This window comes from Heloderma suspectum, chromosome 1 (assembly GCF_057233095.1).
Source record: "Heloderma suspectum isolate Gila_16-S chromosome 1, 16-S_ref, whole genome shotgun sequence".
NCBI classification, from domain to species: domain Eukaryota; kingdom Metazoa; phylum Chordata; class Lepidosauria; order Squamata; family Helodermatidae; genus Heloderma; species Heloderma suspectum.
In genome coordinates, this window is record NC_139458.1 from 100742367 (window position 1) to 100758831 (window position 16465).

General features: G+C 41.6%; 1 protein-coding gene across 3 annotated transcripts in view; it reads left to right on the forward strand.

Moving 5' to 3' along the window:
* ANO5 (anoctamin 5) overlaps positions 1-14376 on the forward strand; it is a 109070-nt gene extending 94694 nt beyond the window's left edge. For all 3 annotated transcript variants that reach the window (XM_084852355.1, XM_084852364.1, XM_084852346.1), the window contains one exon: positions 872-14376. In XM_084852355.1, the coding sequence (XP_084708481.1) occupies positions 872-1096 (225 nt within the window). In that variant the 3' untranslated portion in view covers positions 1097-14376. The remainder of the gene's footprint in view (positions 1-871) is intronic.
* The last annotated feature ends 2089 nt before the right edge of the window (positions 14377-16465 follow it).

Here is a 16465-nt window from a genome sequence, read left to right on the forward strand (position 1 = left end):
TAATTGTGTTCACAGAATTAACCTCATGTCTACTTTGGCCCTTAATTATGAGGGAATTAACCCACTTACAGAGCCAATTGTAAGGCCAGTTCAAGTCCTGATGCTTTAGTCATGAGAGCTGTTTCATGACCAATATATGTGTATATTCCAGGGTGCCAATCATACTATCTATCAGGATACTCCATTCCCCCCTCCCCCTGGTTTTCAGTGTTTTTCCATCTCAACAGGCAGTCAACATTCCATATCCCCTGTTCAGCATTCATTGGGCTGGTTTGGGTACCCCCACTTTAATATTTCTTCTGAAGGTTTTTGTGTGTGGTACTTTTGCAAATCTTGGGGGTCCTCTGAACTTACTGATAAGTCCCTCTTGTGCATTGCCACTTTGGCTGCATAAGGATTGGCACACAGAGAACTGAGTTTGCGATTAGTATGAATGAGATCATAATTTTTGTTATTGAATTGGGATCTCACAGGTCTGTGCCATGATAACTTTTGTGATCTATTGATAACAAAAATGTCTATGTGGGAACTTACTCTGTATATGTGAGCGCATCATGTTTGTGAGTGGAGAGGACAGTCAAGAGTATTATGTGCCCTAGGGTTTGTTGTACCAAGTAATAAAGTTATAGAGGATGGAACATACTTTATTTTATAGATTTCTGTACCATTGAGTCTTATCAACTCAATGTTGTACCACAGCAATAGCACAAAACATGACATTGCTCTAGTGTCACAGAGGTGATAAAGTTTCACTAGGTCCAAGTACACATCACAAAAGCTTAAGATGCTGAAGGGAGGAATTACTATTTGATTCCATAGCTCCTTGTATACATCCTCCTGTTTTTGTGTTCGTCCCCTCCCTACCTTGCAGCATGTTGTCTTCATCGTCAAATTCTTCGTGGCTTGGCTGATCCCTGATGTTCCATCTGAGGTGAAAGCCAAAATAAAGCGAGAGAAGTACTTAACACAAAAAATCCTACACGAGTATGAACTCAATAAACTGAAGCAGAAGCTGTGTGAAGGCAGGACCTACGCCAGCATAGAAAAGGAAGTCATGGCCACTGAAGGGAGAGTGGAGTTGTCAGAAGTCATGTGACCTTGGGAGAGACCATCTGCCTGGAATTCCAGCCTGTGAAATGTGGTTGTTGGGTATCTGTGATGAGCCAGCTGCTCAGTATTCCATGAAAGTTGTCTGGCATTTTTAACAATCTACTTTCAGACCTAAAAATTTTACTAAAGCGAATTGAAAGAGACAACATGGATTGGCTGTTAGGCAGTCAGTGAGCCTACCTTTTTTGGTTTCATATTTTTGCTGCTCTGTAACCTTGAAAAACCAACTTCAGCTCGTGGCACTGCAATGTCTTTTGCACTGCCTTGCCTTTAAGATTGTTTTAAATGTGTTTATAATGAATAGGCCCAAAAGTTCCATATTTCCAGCAGTGGCTCAAAGTCACAGCTTCCAAAGTGTGAGAAGGGCTTCCCTAATGAGGTTCAGGCAGTTGCCAGGGAGGACCCAAACTCCTCTCTCATGCAGCCTAGACTTTATGTGTATATATGTGAGTTGGTGAGGCCAACAATCTTATGTGCAGTTCTCCATTTGTTGCACTGTTGGCTGGTGATGCTAGAGCTGAAAGGAAATTTTGTATCCTGTTATCATACTCTTCTTTGGATCTTAAAGTACACTGCAGACTCCGGTGATTCTGTCCTATTCTTGTCTACCTGTTCCCACACATGGGGGCACTGGGAATTGAACTGCCAATCTATTAGTCACAGTTAACCTTGGCATGGCAGAAAGGGCTTAGTGCAGCAAGTACAGAAATCTTTGAGAAGCCTTGCTGAAAGGCACTCTAATAGACAAATGAAAAGCTAATGCAGATTTTAGGAAATCCAATTCCTTGCTCAGTAGTAAAGAAATACTAGGGATGGTGGAGAATTCCGCCACGGATCTCGGTGAGACCAAATGCCAGTGCATTCGGCCCCCCGAAATCCATGGCGGAACGAAGCCCCCAACCCACAAAAGGCACATGGAACGGAGCCCTCAACCCATGAAAGGCGAGCGAAACCAAGTACTTACCTGCTGCCATCCGCGCTGACTTGTGAATGGCGGCCGCCCTGCGGCCGCCATTCACTTCCTGATCATAGCCGTGATAAGCTACGTAAATACTTAATTTTTACGTAGAGCAGCCGGCCAGGCAGGAGTCCGGGGGGGAGGACCGGATCGCCTTCCCCCCTTCGAGGATTTCGGGGGTAGGGACGGAGCGCCTCCCCCCCCACACCGCGAATCACATCCGCGAAAAGGTAAGTGACTTTCTTACATCCCTAAGAAATACTAGTCTGTAATTCTCTGCTGGCTCATAGTAGCACACAGTTTTCTAGCTTTGGCCTTAATCATGGATTTGAGCATTTGATACTTGGAATATTATTTGGAAAATCTTACACAAATCACAGGTGTGTATTTCTGCCACACCTTCAAATGTCTCTTAAGAAGTTTAGGTTATTTTATAGGTTATTTTTAAGGTTCAAATAACCTAAGTGTAGATTAACAGTACACAAACTGTAGTGCTGAATTTTATATTTCACATTCTAAACCTAACAAAAATCAAAATGTATAAATGCATTTTCATAATTTATTTTTGCACCTAATAATTTCTATCAGATAAACTTTCTCCAAAGTAAATGTTAAATATGGAGCGTTTGTGAAATTATATCATTTCAGTGTTATAGAGATGTTTTGCTATTTTACTTTAGGGTTCACAAAAATGATTTTTAAAAAATGCACCTGTTTTATGAGTATTAGGGGTGAGGGAGACAGGAATATTCTTAAAATAAATACAATATGGAATTGGAAACATATTTGGTAACAGACAGAACCACTGAAGTAATCTTGAATTTGGCAATTGACCACAGTGTTGTTAGGATCTGGAGTCCTTGTTCCTGAAAAATTGTTAAAATAGTTTCACATATTCAGAGTCCCTGAAGAAGTCATACACAGGGCCATAAATTGTAAACAAAGCCATTTGTTGTGAATCTGCCTTAATAGTAGTACTATTTGTGTTTGTACAGAATATATATTCTTAATATTTAATGACTGAAATTATTTACATTATATACATTGATATAACTAGATCCCCAGAGCAAAGAAATATTGGGGTGTGTGTTTTTTAATATTGCCAAGAAGAGAAACATTTCCCTTTTTTCCCCCTTGAGACAATTTCTCAGATTTATAAAGTCTACTCAGCATAGGTTATGCATGCAAACCCAGCTAGAAGCCTTTTACAGGTAGTATCCTTGTTTTGTTATATAATTTTAAGTAATTACAAGTGTTTTTGAAGTTTTGCTACATTATAGCCCCCCTATACTGCTTAGTGCCTTGTTTATATGCACTTGGGGAGGAAAACAATGTGAAAATGATAACAGTGTAAATTGTGTAGCATACTTTATCTTACAAGTGAATTCACAGGTATCATGAAATTATCAGCTTTCACACTCAACCATGTGCAGCAGGAGCTGGTCCATACAGGAGCAAGTTTTGCAAACTTCCAAAAGTTGGTTAGCTCTGTGCAAACCAGTTGAGTGCTAACCAAGCAAAGCCAAGGACTTGCTGAATTCCCTCACTCTAAATGAAGCATGTTGAACATTGTAATATTACGTGATGTTGAAATACTTGCACTTTGAAAGTTATGTTTGCCTGTTAAGTATTGAAACAACAATCCCAGGCTGTGTCTTGCATGTGAGCCAGAGAGTAATGCTGCTTTATATATTTGTATGCTTTGGGTTCCATTTCAGATGATGTAAGAGAAAATTTTCCACTTTGAAACACTATTGTAAAATCTCCAAATCAATGAGACTGTTCTTTCACAGGAGCAATATTCATATTATTGGTGGAGGTACAGTTGAAGTCCTAGAACTAAAGCCAAGATGCCCAGATTAGGTCCACAGTATCTGTCTCCAGTAGCAACTAAGAAAGTTTATCGTAGCAACTAAGAAAGCTATGCAGATACTACATTGCACACTGTTCCAGCAGAGAGATCCACAGTGAACATTCTAGGTGCTGGGAATGCTGTCTACATAGTTTGGTTTGGTTTGTCCAGCTTTCCATGAAGTGAACCTAATTTCATAGGTATCAGTGCTTTGGGGCAGGCATGTTAGGATCAGAGAGAAGGTACTCTGTCAGAAAAAAATAGGTTCCAGCTAAGGCAGGGGTAGGCAACCTTTTGGGCCTGTGGGTACATTTGGCAATTTGAGAAGTTGTCCTGGGCACCACCACAAAATTGCTGCCAGGGGAGACATCGCAAAGGACAAGTAACCTCCTCCAAACACTGAGTAAAAGGCAGAGGCGAGGTCTGAGGTATCAGATGCGCTAAGGTACCAGATGTGCTGGGGAAACTCAGTTTTACTGCCTTCCATATCCAACAGGCCCTTCCCATATAGAGGTGCCTTTGGAAGCTTCAATCATCTATATTTTGTGGGATAGGATAACCAGCTGCCTTGTGCCTATAATGGCAGTGTTTCTGTCATGATTCCATTTGTCCCCTTGTTTGTGCATAGGTCATAAAGATCCATGCATAATACAGGGAGTTATGCATAGAGTCTGGGGAGAAGTGTGTCAATTAATTATCTACTCTGGATTACACTGAGGACTAGATTTAACACCCTTCTCAGATTTTGAATTAAAACCTTTTTGGCATCTTAAATTGTCTGACTTACATTTTGCTTACTATTTGTGATGAGCTCAGTTTGCTAAACACCATCATTTGATTAGAGAAGTGCATGTACAGATAAGATTTAAAAATACATATAGTATACATTTAGTATGCCAAAGATGCATTGCAGTCACCAAAAATATACATATGTAGCCAAAAAAGCTTCCTCTTAATTGAGTATCATTCTGCTGCTACTTTACAAGTGTTCTTATAAATCTAAATGGAGAATGTGCAGTATTTGTGTTCTTTTCATATTTAAATTATTGTTCTAACACTTTGTATCAAAATGCAGTGTATCAAACAGGACAGTAAATAGTGTGACTAAAGGTGAACAACATCACAGTTCCATGTTAATATGTTTAGGGCCCAAGCCTATGCACGTTTAGGCAGAAAAAAGGTCCTACAACTCTTGAGTTTCCCCAGCCAGCTGGCTGGGGAATGCTGGGAGTTGTAGAAATTCTGCCTGTCTAAACATGCATAGGATTATGCCCTTAATACTTTTTCTTGACAGAAACGTGTGTGTGTGTGTGTATATAATCTTGCCACACTACATATGTTCAGTTGTGTAAAATCAATTAAAATAAAAAGGGAGATAGAGTGAAAGAATTGGCACAGGCACAAATGAAATAAATATGATTGTGTTACACTCCACCATGTGTTGCTGTTTCACAAGTTCAATTGAAATGGAGATTGCACAAAAGCTACGTTTTTGGTTATTATGCCCTCTACCAGGACCATTTTAGCTAGGGGATAAAGGATGTGAAGCTTTAAGAAGTGGTATGCGAATAACTTGGAGTTGCTGCTTCGGGAAACTATGAGGGAAGCCCTAAATAGGTGCAGCTTCTGATGCACAAAGCCAACCACAGACTACCAGCCTTGTACTGTGGGCTATAATCCCCCTGGTTGTGCAGTCCTAGGCAGGGAACAAAAACACGAGTCCCTGGTGGGCCACCAGACATAGCTGGGGATTCATTTGATAGATCACAAGTTTTGCAGAGCTGTTTTGTACAGATGTGGGATTGTACCTTTTGTTCCGTATATCTATGCAATTCCCTTTTGGACAATATTTAATTTTGTAGTACTGTTGGGATGAATTACTGACCTATTACATTTTGTTCATTTGTGCTATAAATTGTAGACCAAATCAAAATATGTAAATAAAACCTCTTGGGTCACTTTGTATGGGATTTACTCCCAAATACACATCATAGCATTACAGATTTGAGTGCCTATGTGTGATACATTCTAAGTCACAGTTATACAAATGCAGGTTCTACTAGAACTGAGAAGTAAAGCATCTTTAAGTGTGGCAGCAATACTGTTCACTTTCTAGCAGTTGTGTAAATAAATGGACTAGCCCACTAAAGTCACCAATTATTGATGTATTGCTCTAGCTTCAATTAATTCATTTTGAGGGAGCTTACAGAGGACCCTTGTGCCTTGTAATATCCAGCAACTCATTTTTAACAGATGACACTTACCAAGAAATGGCATTGCACATAGAATCATAGGGTTGGAAGGGGCCTACAAGACCATCAAGTCTAACCCCCTGCTCAATGCAGGAAGCCTGGTTCCCAGGCTCTCCCATCCAAGTACTAACGAGGGCTGACCCTGCTTAGCTTCCGAGATCATGCTTACCTATATACTCTTGCGTCTGGCTGAGCTGTATAATTTCAGAGGCCCGTTAAGTGCCTAACACCCATCTTGTCTTTATGTTTATCATATCCCCTACATCTGTTTGTGCATTTAGTCTTTCTTTGACCTCTCTAGATCCCTTTCCCATCCACATTACCCTCCTCTTTTCAGTTGTGTGAGTGCCAGACAGCCATTTCCATACTATAGCTTGAACAATGCCGAGCAGTTTCCTGCTTTTTAGTACCAAAACAGGACAGTTTTAAGCTTAAGAGCAGACTTGCCTTCTGCAGCAAAGATATTTTATGTTTGCTCATATATTCAGGCTTCATTGATGGCTGAATTCAGTGATTACAGTTGTAAAATTTTTGTTTATGCATATTGCAATCATAGTTTTGAAGTTTTCTGTGATGCCATAATGACTAGAAGCTGTTAGTTTGGTTTTTAAAATGAAAGCTGTGCTTTAAAAATCACTTCCAAGTTTTCTCATGGCTCCAGACTTTCACGTGTCCCCCTAATGCATGTAAAGTGATGTGCAGTGCAGTCCTATACCTGTTTACTCATAAGTAATCCCCATTGAGTTCAATTATGTGTGTCTAGAATTTCAGCCACCAGCTCCAATCCAAAGTTTCTTGTGTGCATCAATGGCTTTCATGCATGCTCCAGCATAAGGGCATCTGCCTACATGCATCCACTGAACAAATAGTCAGTGCTTTCAGGAGAAGGAGGAAACTGGATTCACTCTTCCCATACTCCTGAAGAAGTGATGGGTACTGGCAGTGCATCTTATCTGCCTGACATATGCTGCCTGTACATGTAGTTCCAACCTAGTTACCACAACTATGTGGAGTTCCCTGGTGTTAGATGCAGAGATCATGCAAGATAAATGCATATACGCTGCATATTTTTGTGCGCACTGGTTCCAATCCAGATACACTCAATGTTTCTATCTGGATGTCAGTTATGCTATAATACATATCAACTCTTCATTCTTAATACAACAGAGGTTTAACTCCATTTTCTTATGCACCAGCCCACTGCTAGTGTAATAGGCATATTTCTGTCTACAAATACTGCAAATCAGCATATCTGATAATAGCTCAAGATGGAATTATGTGGAATTAAAGGTAACACATTCTTACTGTGGAATATTCCTTTTCCAGTGCAAATATGTGTACATGATGAGACAACTTTCAGTGTGTTGAGTGTGACTGTGATCAGGGATTTGCCCCCACCCACAACTTATTACAAAGTATTAGTCTGCTATAAGTTAAGTGAACATGAAGTAAAAGTACCATTTTTTTAATTGTGCATTTCATGGAACTTGTTGATGTTGCCAATTGCAAACCATTTGGGAGGGGCTCTTGGGGAAAAAGGCAAAATATGTTTGCTTATTGGTCCAAGCCTTTTCCATCTTCTGTCACATAGATATGCTGGTATGTTAGACTGATGGTTTTCATGTTGGTTTGTGCAATACACTAATACTGGGATTTTAAAAAAGAATGTTGAAGTCAACTAACTGATAATATGATTCAAAATGTGTCAACAAATAAATTGGTGTTTATTTTTTAAATGCTTTGCTAACTGCAAATGTATTCAACTGATTCTGTGAAATGCTGACTGTCCATAAATTAAAGATTTTGTTTATAACCACGGTTCCTTGCAGTTCAACCAATGGCTGTGTGATACAGGGCCCTTTATTATCACCTTGTTTCAAAGCTTCACTACCAGTTTGCTTGATTGCATAGCTAGCACCTCAACTATATTTTAGTTTTCACAAGATGCTCCCAGAAGTCCTTTTATTTGTTTTACTCATTATCACATTTATATCTCACCTTTTTTCCTTCAAGGAACCCAAGGTGACTTACATAATTCTCCACCCCTCCATTTTATCCTCACAACATCCCTGTGAGGTAGGTTAGGCTGAGAGTCAGTGACTGGCTCAAAGTCACCCAGTGAGCTTCATGGCTGAGTTGAGACTTGAACCTGGATCTTCCAAGTGCAGTCCAACACACTAACCACTACACCACACTGCCACTGCCTTTAAGTGGCAGCCTGTCTACAGGTGGTGGGGTGGTAGGGATGGCCTGTGAGATATAACTGCCTTTCTCCTATTCCTAGTTTACAATGTATTTCCATCCAGCCTGGGGGAAAACACTCAGCCTTCATTGAATGAACAGGAACTGAAAGTAAATAGAGGCCAATAAGTGACTTTTCCAGACTTTTTGTGCCAGTTTATGGCACTATGTGCAAAAAGGCCACCCCTGCCCTCAGCTTTTATAGTGGTCCCCTTTACCCAAGCAGACATTGCACCCAGAAATTCCCCTTCTAGGCCAATCCTTGCCCCCATATTCTAGACCAATATTCCCCAACTTGATGCCTCCGGATTTGGCCATTTTGGTTTGAGATGATGGGAGTTGTAGTCCAAGACCAATCAGGGTATTAGTTTGGAGGAGGCTGCTCTAGATAGAATGAACTCCTGTTGCTCACACACCTTAGGGCATCTCTACACCAGCCTAAAATCCTGCATTTAAAATGGGGCTTTCTGCGTCAGTTTTAAATGCAAGATCACAACTGACTCCCTTTACATGTGCTTCCTTCCCTCCCCCTTTATCCCCATATCTGAGTCTTCCATTATCTTTCATTTATCTCACTCCTCTCTTGCCACTTTAACTCTTTTCACTTTAACTCTTTTCATGGAGGAAACTGAAGCTGAACACAATGGGGTAATTTGATAGCTCATTACTTGCAATCTATTTAAAAACTGTACAAAGAGGATTTAGTGCAGGAGACGCCCTGGAGGGTCATGACAGAGTCACGCTGCCGTCATGTAAAGAGCCTGCAAACTTCCTTCAAGGAGCAATCTCAATCGCAGGAAAAAAGCTCCGTGTGAAGGAGCCCTTAGTGATGGCACAGTGCCACACTGTTACTTGTGTATGAACAAACAATCCCTACCAGTTCTGGCTGTGTTCCTTATTTGTTCCCTCTGGCATCAGCTTCAATTGGAGAGCAGGAAAAATCAATTAATGCCTGAGAGAACAAGGAAGGAGCACAGCCAGATGCAGGGATTCTGTTGTTCCTCTGGCAAACTGTAGTATTTGGAAACCAGTGAGACTCTGCACTGCCTTGAGGCTGAATAGGAGCACCTCTCTCCTTGCCTGGAATATGGAGCAGAGAGAACAGGAAGATAAATTATTAGGTGTAGCTGCCTTAGTAGCTTTGGGAAATGGCAGGCACTACTTTAGTATGCCAGACTATACAAACGCAAGAAAAAGAACAAATCAATAATACAGTGTCCTGAAAATTTACAGAGAGAATAGTACTGGACTCATGTAGATTTTAATTCATTTCTAATACAAACACCCTTTAAAAATCTATTCCATTTCCCTGTGATTCCAGGAATATAAGAAACTATCTCAAGGAATTGCATAATATGTTCATTACTTTAAATGTATGCTAATGAAATTCAATCAAAGATTCAAGCAGGACCTCTCAGTAAAGATGATGCACTTTAGAAGATGTTGAATCAATATTAGGCAAATTAAAGTAGTGGTCCTTCAGTTAGAGAAAGAGATTAAGTACATTGTGCTTAATCAGAATTGCGAATCCAATTTATAGCAAAACGGTGAAATTTTACATGGTGCAGAAGTTGATTCTGTTCATATTCTTTTAAGCCATTTCTAGGCCAGATTCTCTCTATGTAAACTACACTTCCCTTGATCTGACTCCACTTACAACTAAGGTTCCTAATAGAATGTTTATATAATCCAGAGTTTTCACATTGCCATTTCCTGGTTCCATTCTAGTTCGAAACCTCATCATTTTGTACTGGCAGATCCCCCATCCCACAAACCTGTCTGCATGACCTGGAAAAGCAAGTTCGCAGGTCTCTTGATTCATATCTCCTTGTTACCTGCTCCCTCCCATTGTTCTTCACTGCTCAATCCCAGCAGTTCATTCCCTCAAGGCTGCCTGTCACTGCCGTAGCTTCTCATCCCACTTCATTCACAATAAACAATGGTGACGGCCTCCCCTTAAGCCTTGGAGACAGAAGTGTGTGTGTGTGTGGGGGGGGACATCTCTCTCTTCCCCCATGGCATTTGAATTGCCCTACCATCAGAGGGGAGCTGGGAGTAGAAGATGGACTTATGCCGTGTTTTTCTTGGACCTGGTTTTCATTTTGGTCTGCAAAGTTTCCTTAACATCAGGAAGCTCTGATTGGCCTCCACTCTCCAGCACAAGTCCACTGGGTGCTCTGCAGTTCTGCCCTTGATGAGTTTTTTGCTATATCAAGTGTGCAGCTGTTCTTATTACTTCTGCATATGAGTGCCTGTGTTTGTGTGTGAGGGAGGGAGAGAGGAGGGCTGGGAGGAAGGGTAAGAGGAGACAGTAGAAGTAGCATGACAAAGGAAACCAGCATAAGTCTCTGAATCATGCTTTGTTGCTACTTTAATCTTGGTTCCATTAATAAAATGCCGGGAAGCAGTTCCTTGCTCATGTCTCTAGCTGGATTACACATCTTTTCAAAGGCACGTAAGCATCCTGGCTTGGACCCAGACTTAGTTATGTACAACTGGGATTGCAGAAATAGACTCCCCACACCCTCCCTATGGCAGCCTCTCCAGGCCCCTGAAAATGCTATAGAGAAGGTTGGAGAACTCTGTTGAATAGGGTGAGCCGTGGTGTGGTGGGAAGGGAGGGAGGGAGAATCCCTGAAAATTGGTTGGAGGCATCTTTGGCCTCCAATTGGTTGGAGGCATCTTTCATGAGTGGGGCTCTTCTGTTCATGGAAGGCAGATCCTAAATCCAACTCCCTGTTCTTGTTTAAAAATAAAATTAAAAAATCAGGTATTTTGACTGAGTGTGTTATATATTGTTTATGACTGAACAATGTTCTGCTTGCTTTGTGTCATCTTATTAGATGTGCTTTAGGTAAATACCTCTGAGAATGTACAGAGTTCCAGGGAAAAGGCATTTTTCAAATAGCTGCCTAAGGACAAAGTAACCCAGGCATTTGCTGCATGCTTTTACTTTGTGAATGGAAAACTTCCTCACCTCTCTGGTTATGCTGTAGTATCTGATGTTCTGTGCCTCACTCTCCATCTGCCTACCTAGTGAGGTGGCTGAGAAGTGGCCTGAGATGAAATGGCAGCTTAACATAACTGAGACAGAGTGGTGGGCGGCTCCAATTTTGGTGGGGCTGTGAATCCATTCTGGGTTTCAGTCAGAACCAGCCGGAGCTCTAAAGGAGCTATCCAAGGTGCTGAAACTCATTTTGGGACTAGGGTTCAGCACATTAGATAGCTCCTTTAGGGTTCTGGTTCTGACTGAAACCCAGAATGGAACCACCCCCACCGAAATCAGAGCTAGTAGCCTCCAGTGACTTGCACTCTCTCCTAGTGCAACAGGCAGTGTGCTCTAGTGGATAAAGTGTGGGGATTCAATCCTGGATTCAGAGTGAGTTTAGTCATTAATTTATTTCTGAAATGTGTAGAATGGCTAATTGGCATTTCATGGGAAGTTTTTTATATATACTTCTTTATTTGCTACCTTTGTTGCACACCTTTCCTCCAAGGAGCCCAAGGCAACAAGCATGATCCTCTGCCTCTCCATTTTTTTCTCTCACAATAACCCTGTGAAGCAGGGTAGGCTGAGAGTCAGTGCCTGGCTCAAATTTACCCAGTGAGCTTCATAGCTGAGTGGGGACTAGAACCCAGATCTTCTGAGTCCCAGTCAAATATTCTAACCACTACACCACATTGGCTCACCATGCTGAAGTTCACTGGGGCCAGTCCCTCATTCTCAGCCTGCCTAATCTTGCAGAATTGTGAAGACAAAAGGAGATAAGCTTACATACACTGCCCTGAGTTTCATCAGTACATCAATAAATACTCTAAGGTGGTTGGCTCATCTGTGTGGCGGCTAGGAAAGTAACATACATTTGAAGACTTTCTGAATGCACCCTACAAAATGGTGCATTCTCCAATTCCATGTTTGTTATATTCAGGATGGGGCCACAAGTACGCATCTATACAGCACACAACCTTCAGTCCAATGTACAGTCTTCCTGCATACTACTTTACAAATTACAGGCACGTGTGATGCCCTGGTGTGCGTATAGATGCTATAAGGGTAAACACATCCACAGTAACAGCAAAAAAAAAAAAAAGCTTTGCTCCAATTTGTTCTAGCTTTGCATCTATTCTAGCTAATGGCATAAGCAGTGAATCAAGTTCTGGTCTGACTTGTAATATTCTCAGTGCTTGACAACCCTAGACATATCTGCCATTATGCCTTTCTTTGAAATGGAATACAATACAGCCAAATATTAATTGGCTATTAATCATAAAACCTTTGGTTGTAAAGACTCAGAATATATCTATACCTATACCTATAGCTATACCTATACCTATATCTTTTCCACATGGCTCTTGTTGCTTTGGCAGCCTTCCCCAACTTGGTGCCCTTCAGCTGTGGTGTAGTGGTACATTTCAAAGTGCAGTCACTCGCCATGACTGCCCCCGTAGCTGTGCGCCTAAGGAGAGGCCAAAGATGCAGGCAGCTGTACTGATCCATATCAACAAACCCATTCTTAGTTTCATGACCACCAGGAGCAGGTCTTTTGTACAGCTAATGGGTCTTCATCGCCCATTCAAGGGCAAGCTACACCCCAAATATTTTGCATTACAGCAGGGATAATTCACAACAATATATTGTTGCTAGAAAAATTCCTTACTTCCTGCAGCTACTTTGAGGATTGCAGCTAAGCTCACAGGGAACAGGGAAGCCTGAGGAGTGAGGGATAGGGGGCAGATGACACTATCATCTCTGCTAATAAAAAAGGCTCAGTGCTGCTTCCCTGGGAGCCCTGGCTGCACTACACCATTGGCTGGACTACAACTCCCATCATCCCTGGCAGTAATGTCAGAGAAATCCACAACAGATTCAAATGATTTTGGATTTTTATGATCTGGCCTGTGGATTCTGCAGCAGGCCAGTTTTTCCCCAAGTCACACAGATTCCATGGACAAAGTGTTTTACTTTGGGGGGGATTTGCACAAATACACACCTCGCTTATGCACTCTTGCACTAGTGCAGATTAGCACTAATGCGCATTAGCGCGAGTGGAACGAATTTCTTGTACATCCCTAAAAGAGTCCAACAATGAATGGACCACAGAATGAAAAACAATCTCAAAACACAGATGGAATGTATTAACAAAATCTGTACATCCCTACTCCCTGACCATTGGCCAGGGATGCTGGGAGGTGTAGTCCAACACCATCTGGCAGGCGGTGGGAAAGCTGCATGAGCCGGTGTTGATGAATCACTCTGCTACTCAGAGCTGCACCGTGAGGGGAGAATTCATTGGAAGGAAAGTCTGCAGTTACAGGCTGACTATTTTTGTATAGTTCTGCTGGAAATGAATTAAGATTATCCCCCCATTAGGGGAACATTAACAAGATAAGTTTATGAATAGGAGATAGCCCTCTCTTACGTTTCCATAGTTTTATGCTTTTATCAGTGTCCCTTGAATAAACATTTTATTTGATATTGGCCCATTAAGGAAAGATCAATAAACACTGTAGTGCTTTACGTAGCCAGTGTTGGTTTCAAGTGTGGCTATCCGCATTGCAGGCTCCCTGTGCATAACATAACTAGGAACGTTGGATGAAAGGACAAAAACCCAGCAGCGTGGTATTCCTGTACTGTGCAAACCTTCCAGTACTATAAAAATAATAGGCAGATGTTTGTTTGCAGTAGGGAAAAATATATGGTGGGGTATATTTTTGCATTTCTAATCATTCTGCCTAATAAAACTTCTTTTGCATTCAATTCACCTGCCCATTGTGCTCATGGAGACAATTTCATTAGAAATTGGGATCCTGATTTCCCATCCCCACCTGGCTTTGATTCAATTTCTGATTGATTTCCAATTTCAGGAAGACGGAAGAAAATGTTTGTTTATCTACATACACAAACATGTCCTGGTTTTCCTGTCTGGAAAAAAAAAGAGACTTGCTCAGGGTGACTGACAAAACATAAAGCCACAATATTCAATCATGAAAACATATTTATAAAAAGCTAAAAGCAGTGGCAGAGAGAAAAATGTTGTTAGTCCACATAAGGCGGGATATAAATGTAATAAACAAACAAACAAACAAACAAATATTGTTCATTATGTCCACTGAGACAGGGTACTTGAGAGCCAGTGTGGCGTAGTGGCAAGAGTGTTGGACTGGGAGCAGGGAGATCCGGGTTCTAGTCCCCACTCGGCCATGGAAGCTCACTGGGTGACTTTGGGCCAGTCACAGACTCTCAGCCCAACCCACCTCACAGGGTTGTTGTTGTGAGGATGAAATGGAGAGGAGGAGGATAATGTCAGCCGCCTTGGGTTCCTTGCAAGAGGAAAAAAGGCGGGGTATAAATGCAATAATAAATAATAAATAAATACTTAACCCTTTTCGCCTCGGGTAGGGCCTCGGGCAGGGGAGGCCCTCGAGCAGAGATCAACATTACTGGCTTAAATCCCTAGAGTTGCCTGCCTCTCTTCCACTTTGCTGTTACTGCCTGCCCTCTCCAATCACACGAGCAGTGAGAGGATGGGAGAGAAGGAGCAGTACCCTGCACACACCTTGTCCCTCTTCCCTCTCTCTCTCTCTGAGAAGGGCACCTATTGGGCCCAGAGGGAAGTGAATGGACAGTGGCAGCAGTGCTGGGGAGGAGATGTGCCTCCTCAAAGAGGGGCCCCACTGAGAACACCTTGGCCAAGCCCCCCACCCCCACCCTAACCCTAAAATCAAGATAGAGGCTTCTGCATCTTTTTCTCTGCAGGTGGGATCATTTTGACTGGGAAAATAGCCTGAGCAGAAAGGGTTCAGCACATGAATGCACAAATGCAGACACACAGTCTCACATACCCCATTGCTGTTCGTATCCAATTGGCAGCTCCACATGACCACGTGTTAGGTAAAAGGGGGCAGGGAAGCATAAGAGAGGCTGTTCCTGGGAGATATGTCCTGACATCTTGTTTCTTTCTCAGGGAGCCTTGGGGTTGCCTTGGTGTTCCACTTAGAGATGGACAAATAGGACTTTTGAAGGCACCACATCGTGCATGGCATGATGGCATTAGATATGGCCAGTTTTCTGCCAAATAAACATACTGGAGGGGGAGGAATCATTGATCCCAGTCAGCACCTTCAGTTTGATTGTGCAGGTAGATAAATCGGAATGCAGGTGAATTTAAAAATTTAAAAATTAAGAATACCCAACTTGTTTATACCTTTTAATGTCACCAGGAAGCTGTCTGTACTTTCCATCACTGTGCAAGTTTTCTTCTTAGTGGCACATTTTGTTGCTGCTCATTCATGGGTAAAACAGCAGATTATTATCCTATGTGGACAATTTAGTCTGCAAACATCACATCTTAATTAAAGGCTGTCACTCCTTCCAAACAAAACAGTCAGCCTTGGTGTTGCCTTGCTGTTCCACCTAGAGATGGACAAATCTGTCAATTTCAGTTTCTCTCTGTTACTCTTTTTTTCCATTTTTAGAAACGTTCTCATGAACATTCATATGCATTTTTTGTGGGTATTTCTCCTAATACATGCATTTTTGTGCACAGTGTTTTGTAACATCCACATTTTTTGCAATTTTCTTAATACAATGCATTTTCACACATTATTTTCATTAATATATTCACTTGTATTCAATATCTTCATTTTCCCCACATATATGCATTTTTGCGTTCATTTTTCAATTGGAGAAGACCATTGTAAGATTCAGAGAAGTACAAATTTTGAAAGATAACATAGTTTTGTTTCATATATTGGTTCAAAAGTGCAAAGTCAACTAAGTTCATATTAAAATAAGAACTGAATGAATTTCTTCCCCCTCCCACTTCCTCCTTCAGCAAACACCACACTTGGAAAAAAAATAGCAGACTGATTTTAAACATGCTGATGCTACTGTGAGGCACTGCACTGAGGTGTATTCCTGGCCAATGTGGGAAGAGAGGGAAGGAGGGGAAAATCAAACCCAAAGTGATCTAGTTCCTGTGGAATTCACACCAGCTATATTTTGTGTCTGGGGCAAAAAATTACAAGGTATTCCTAGGGGGTGTTATGTGG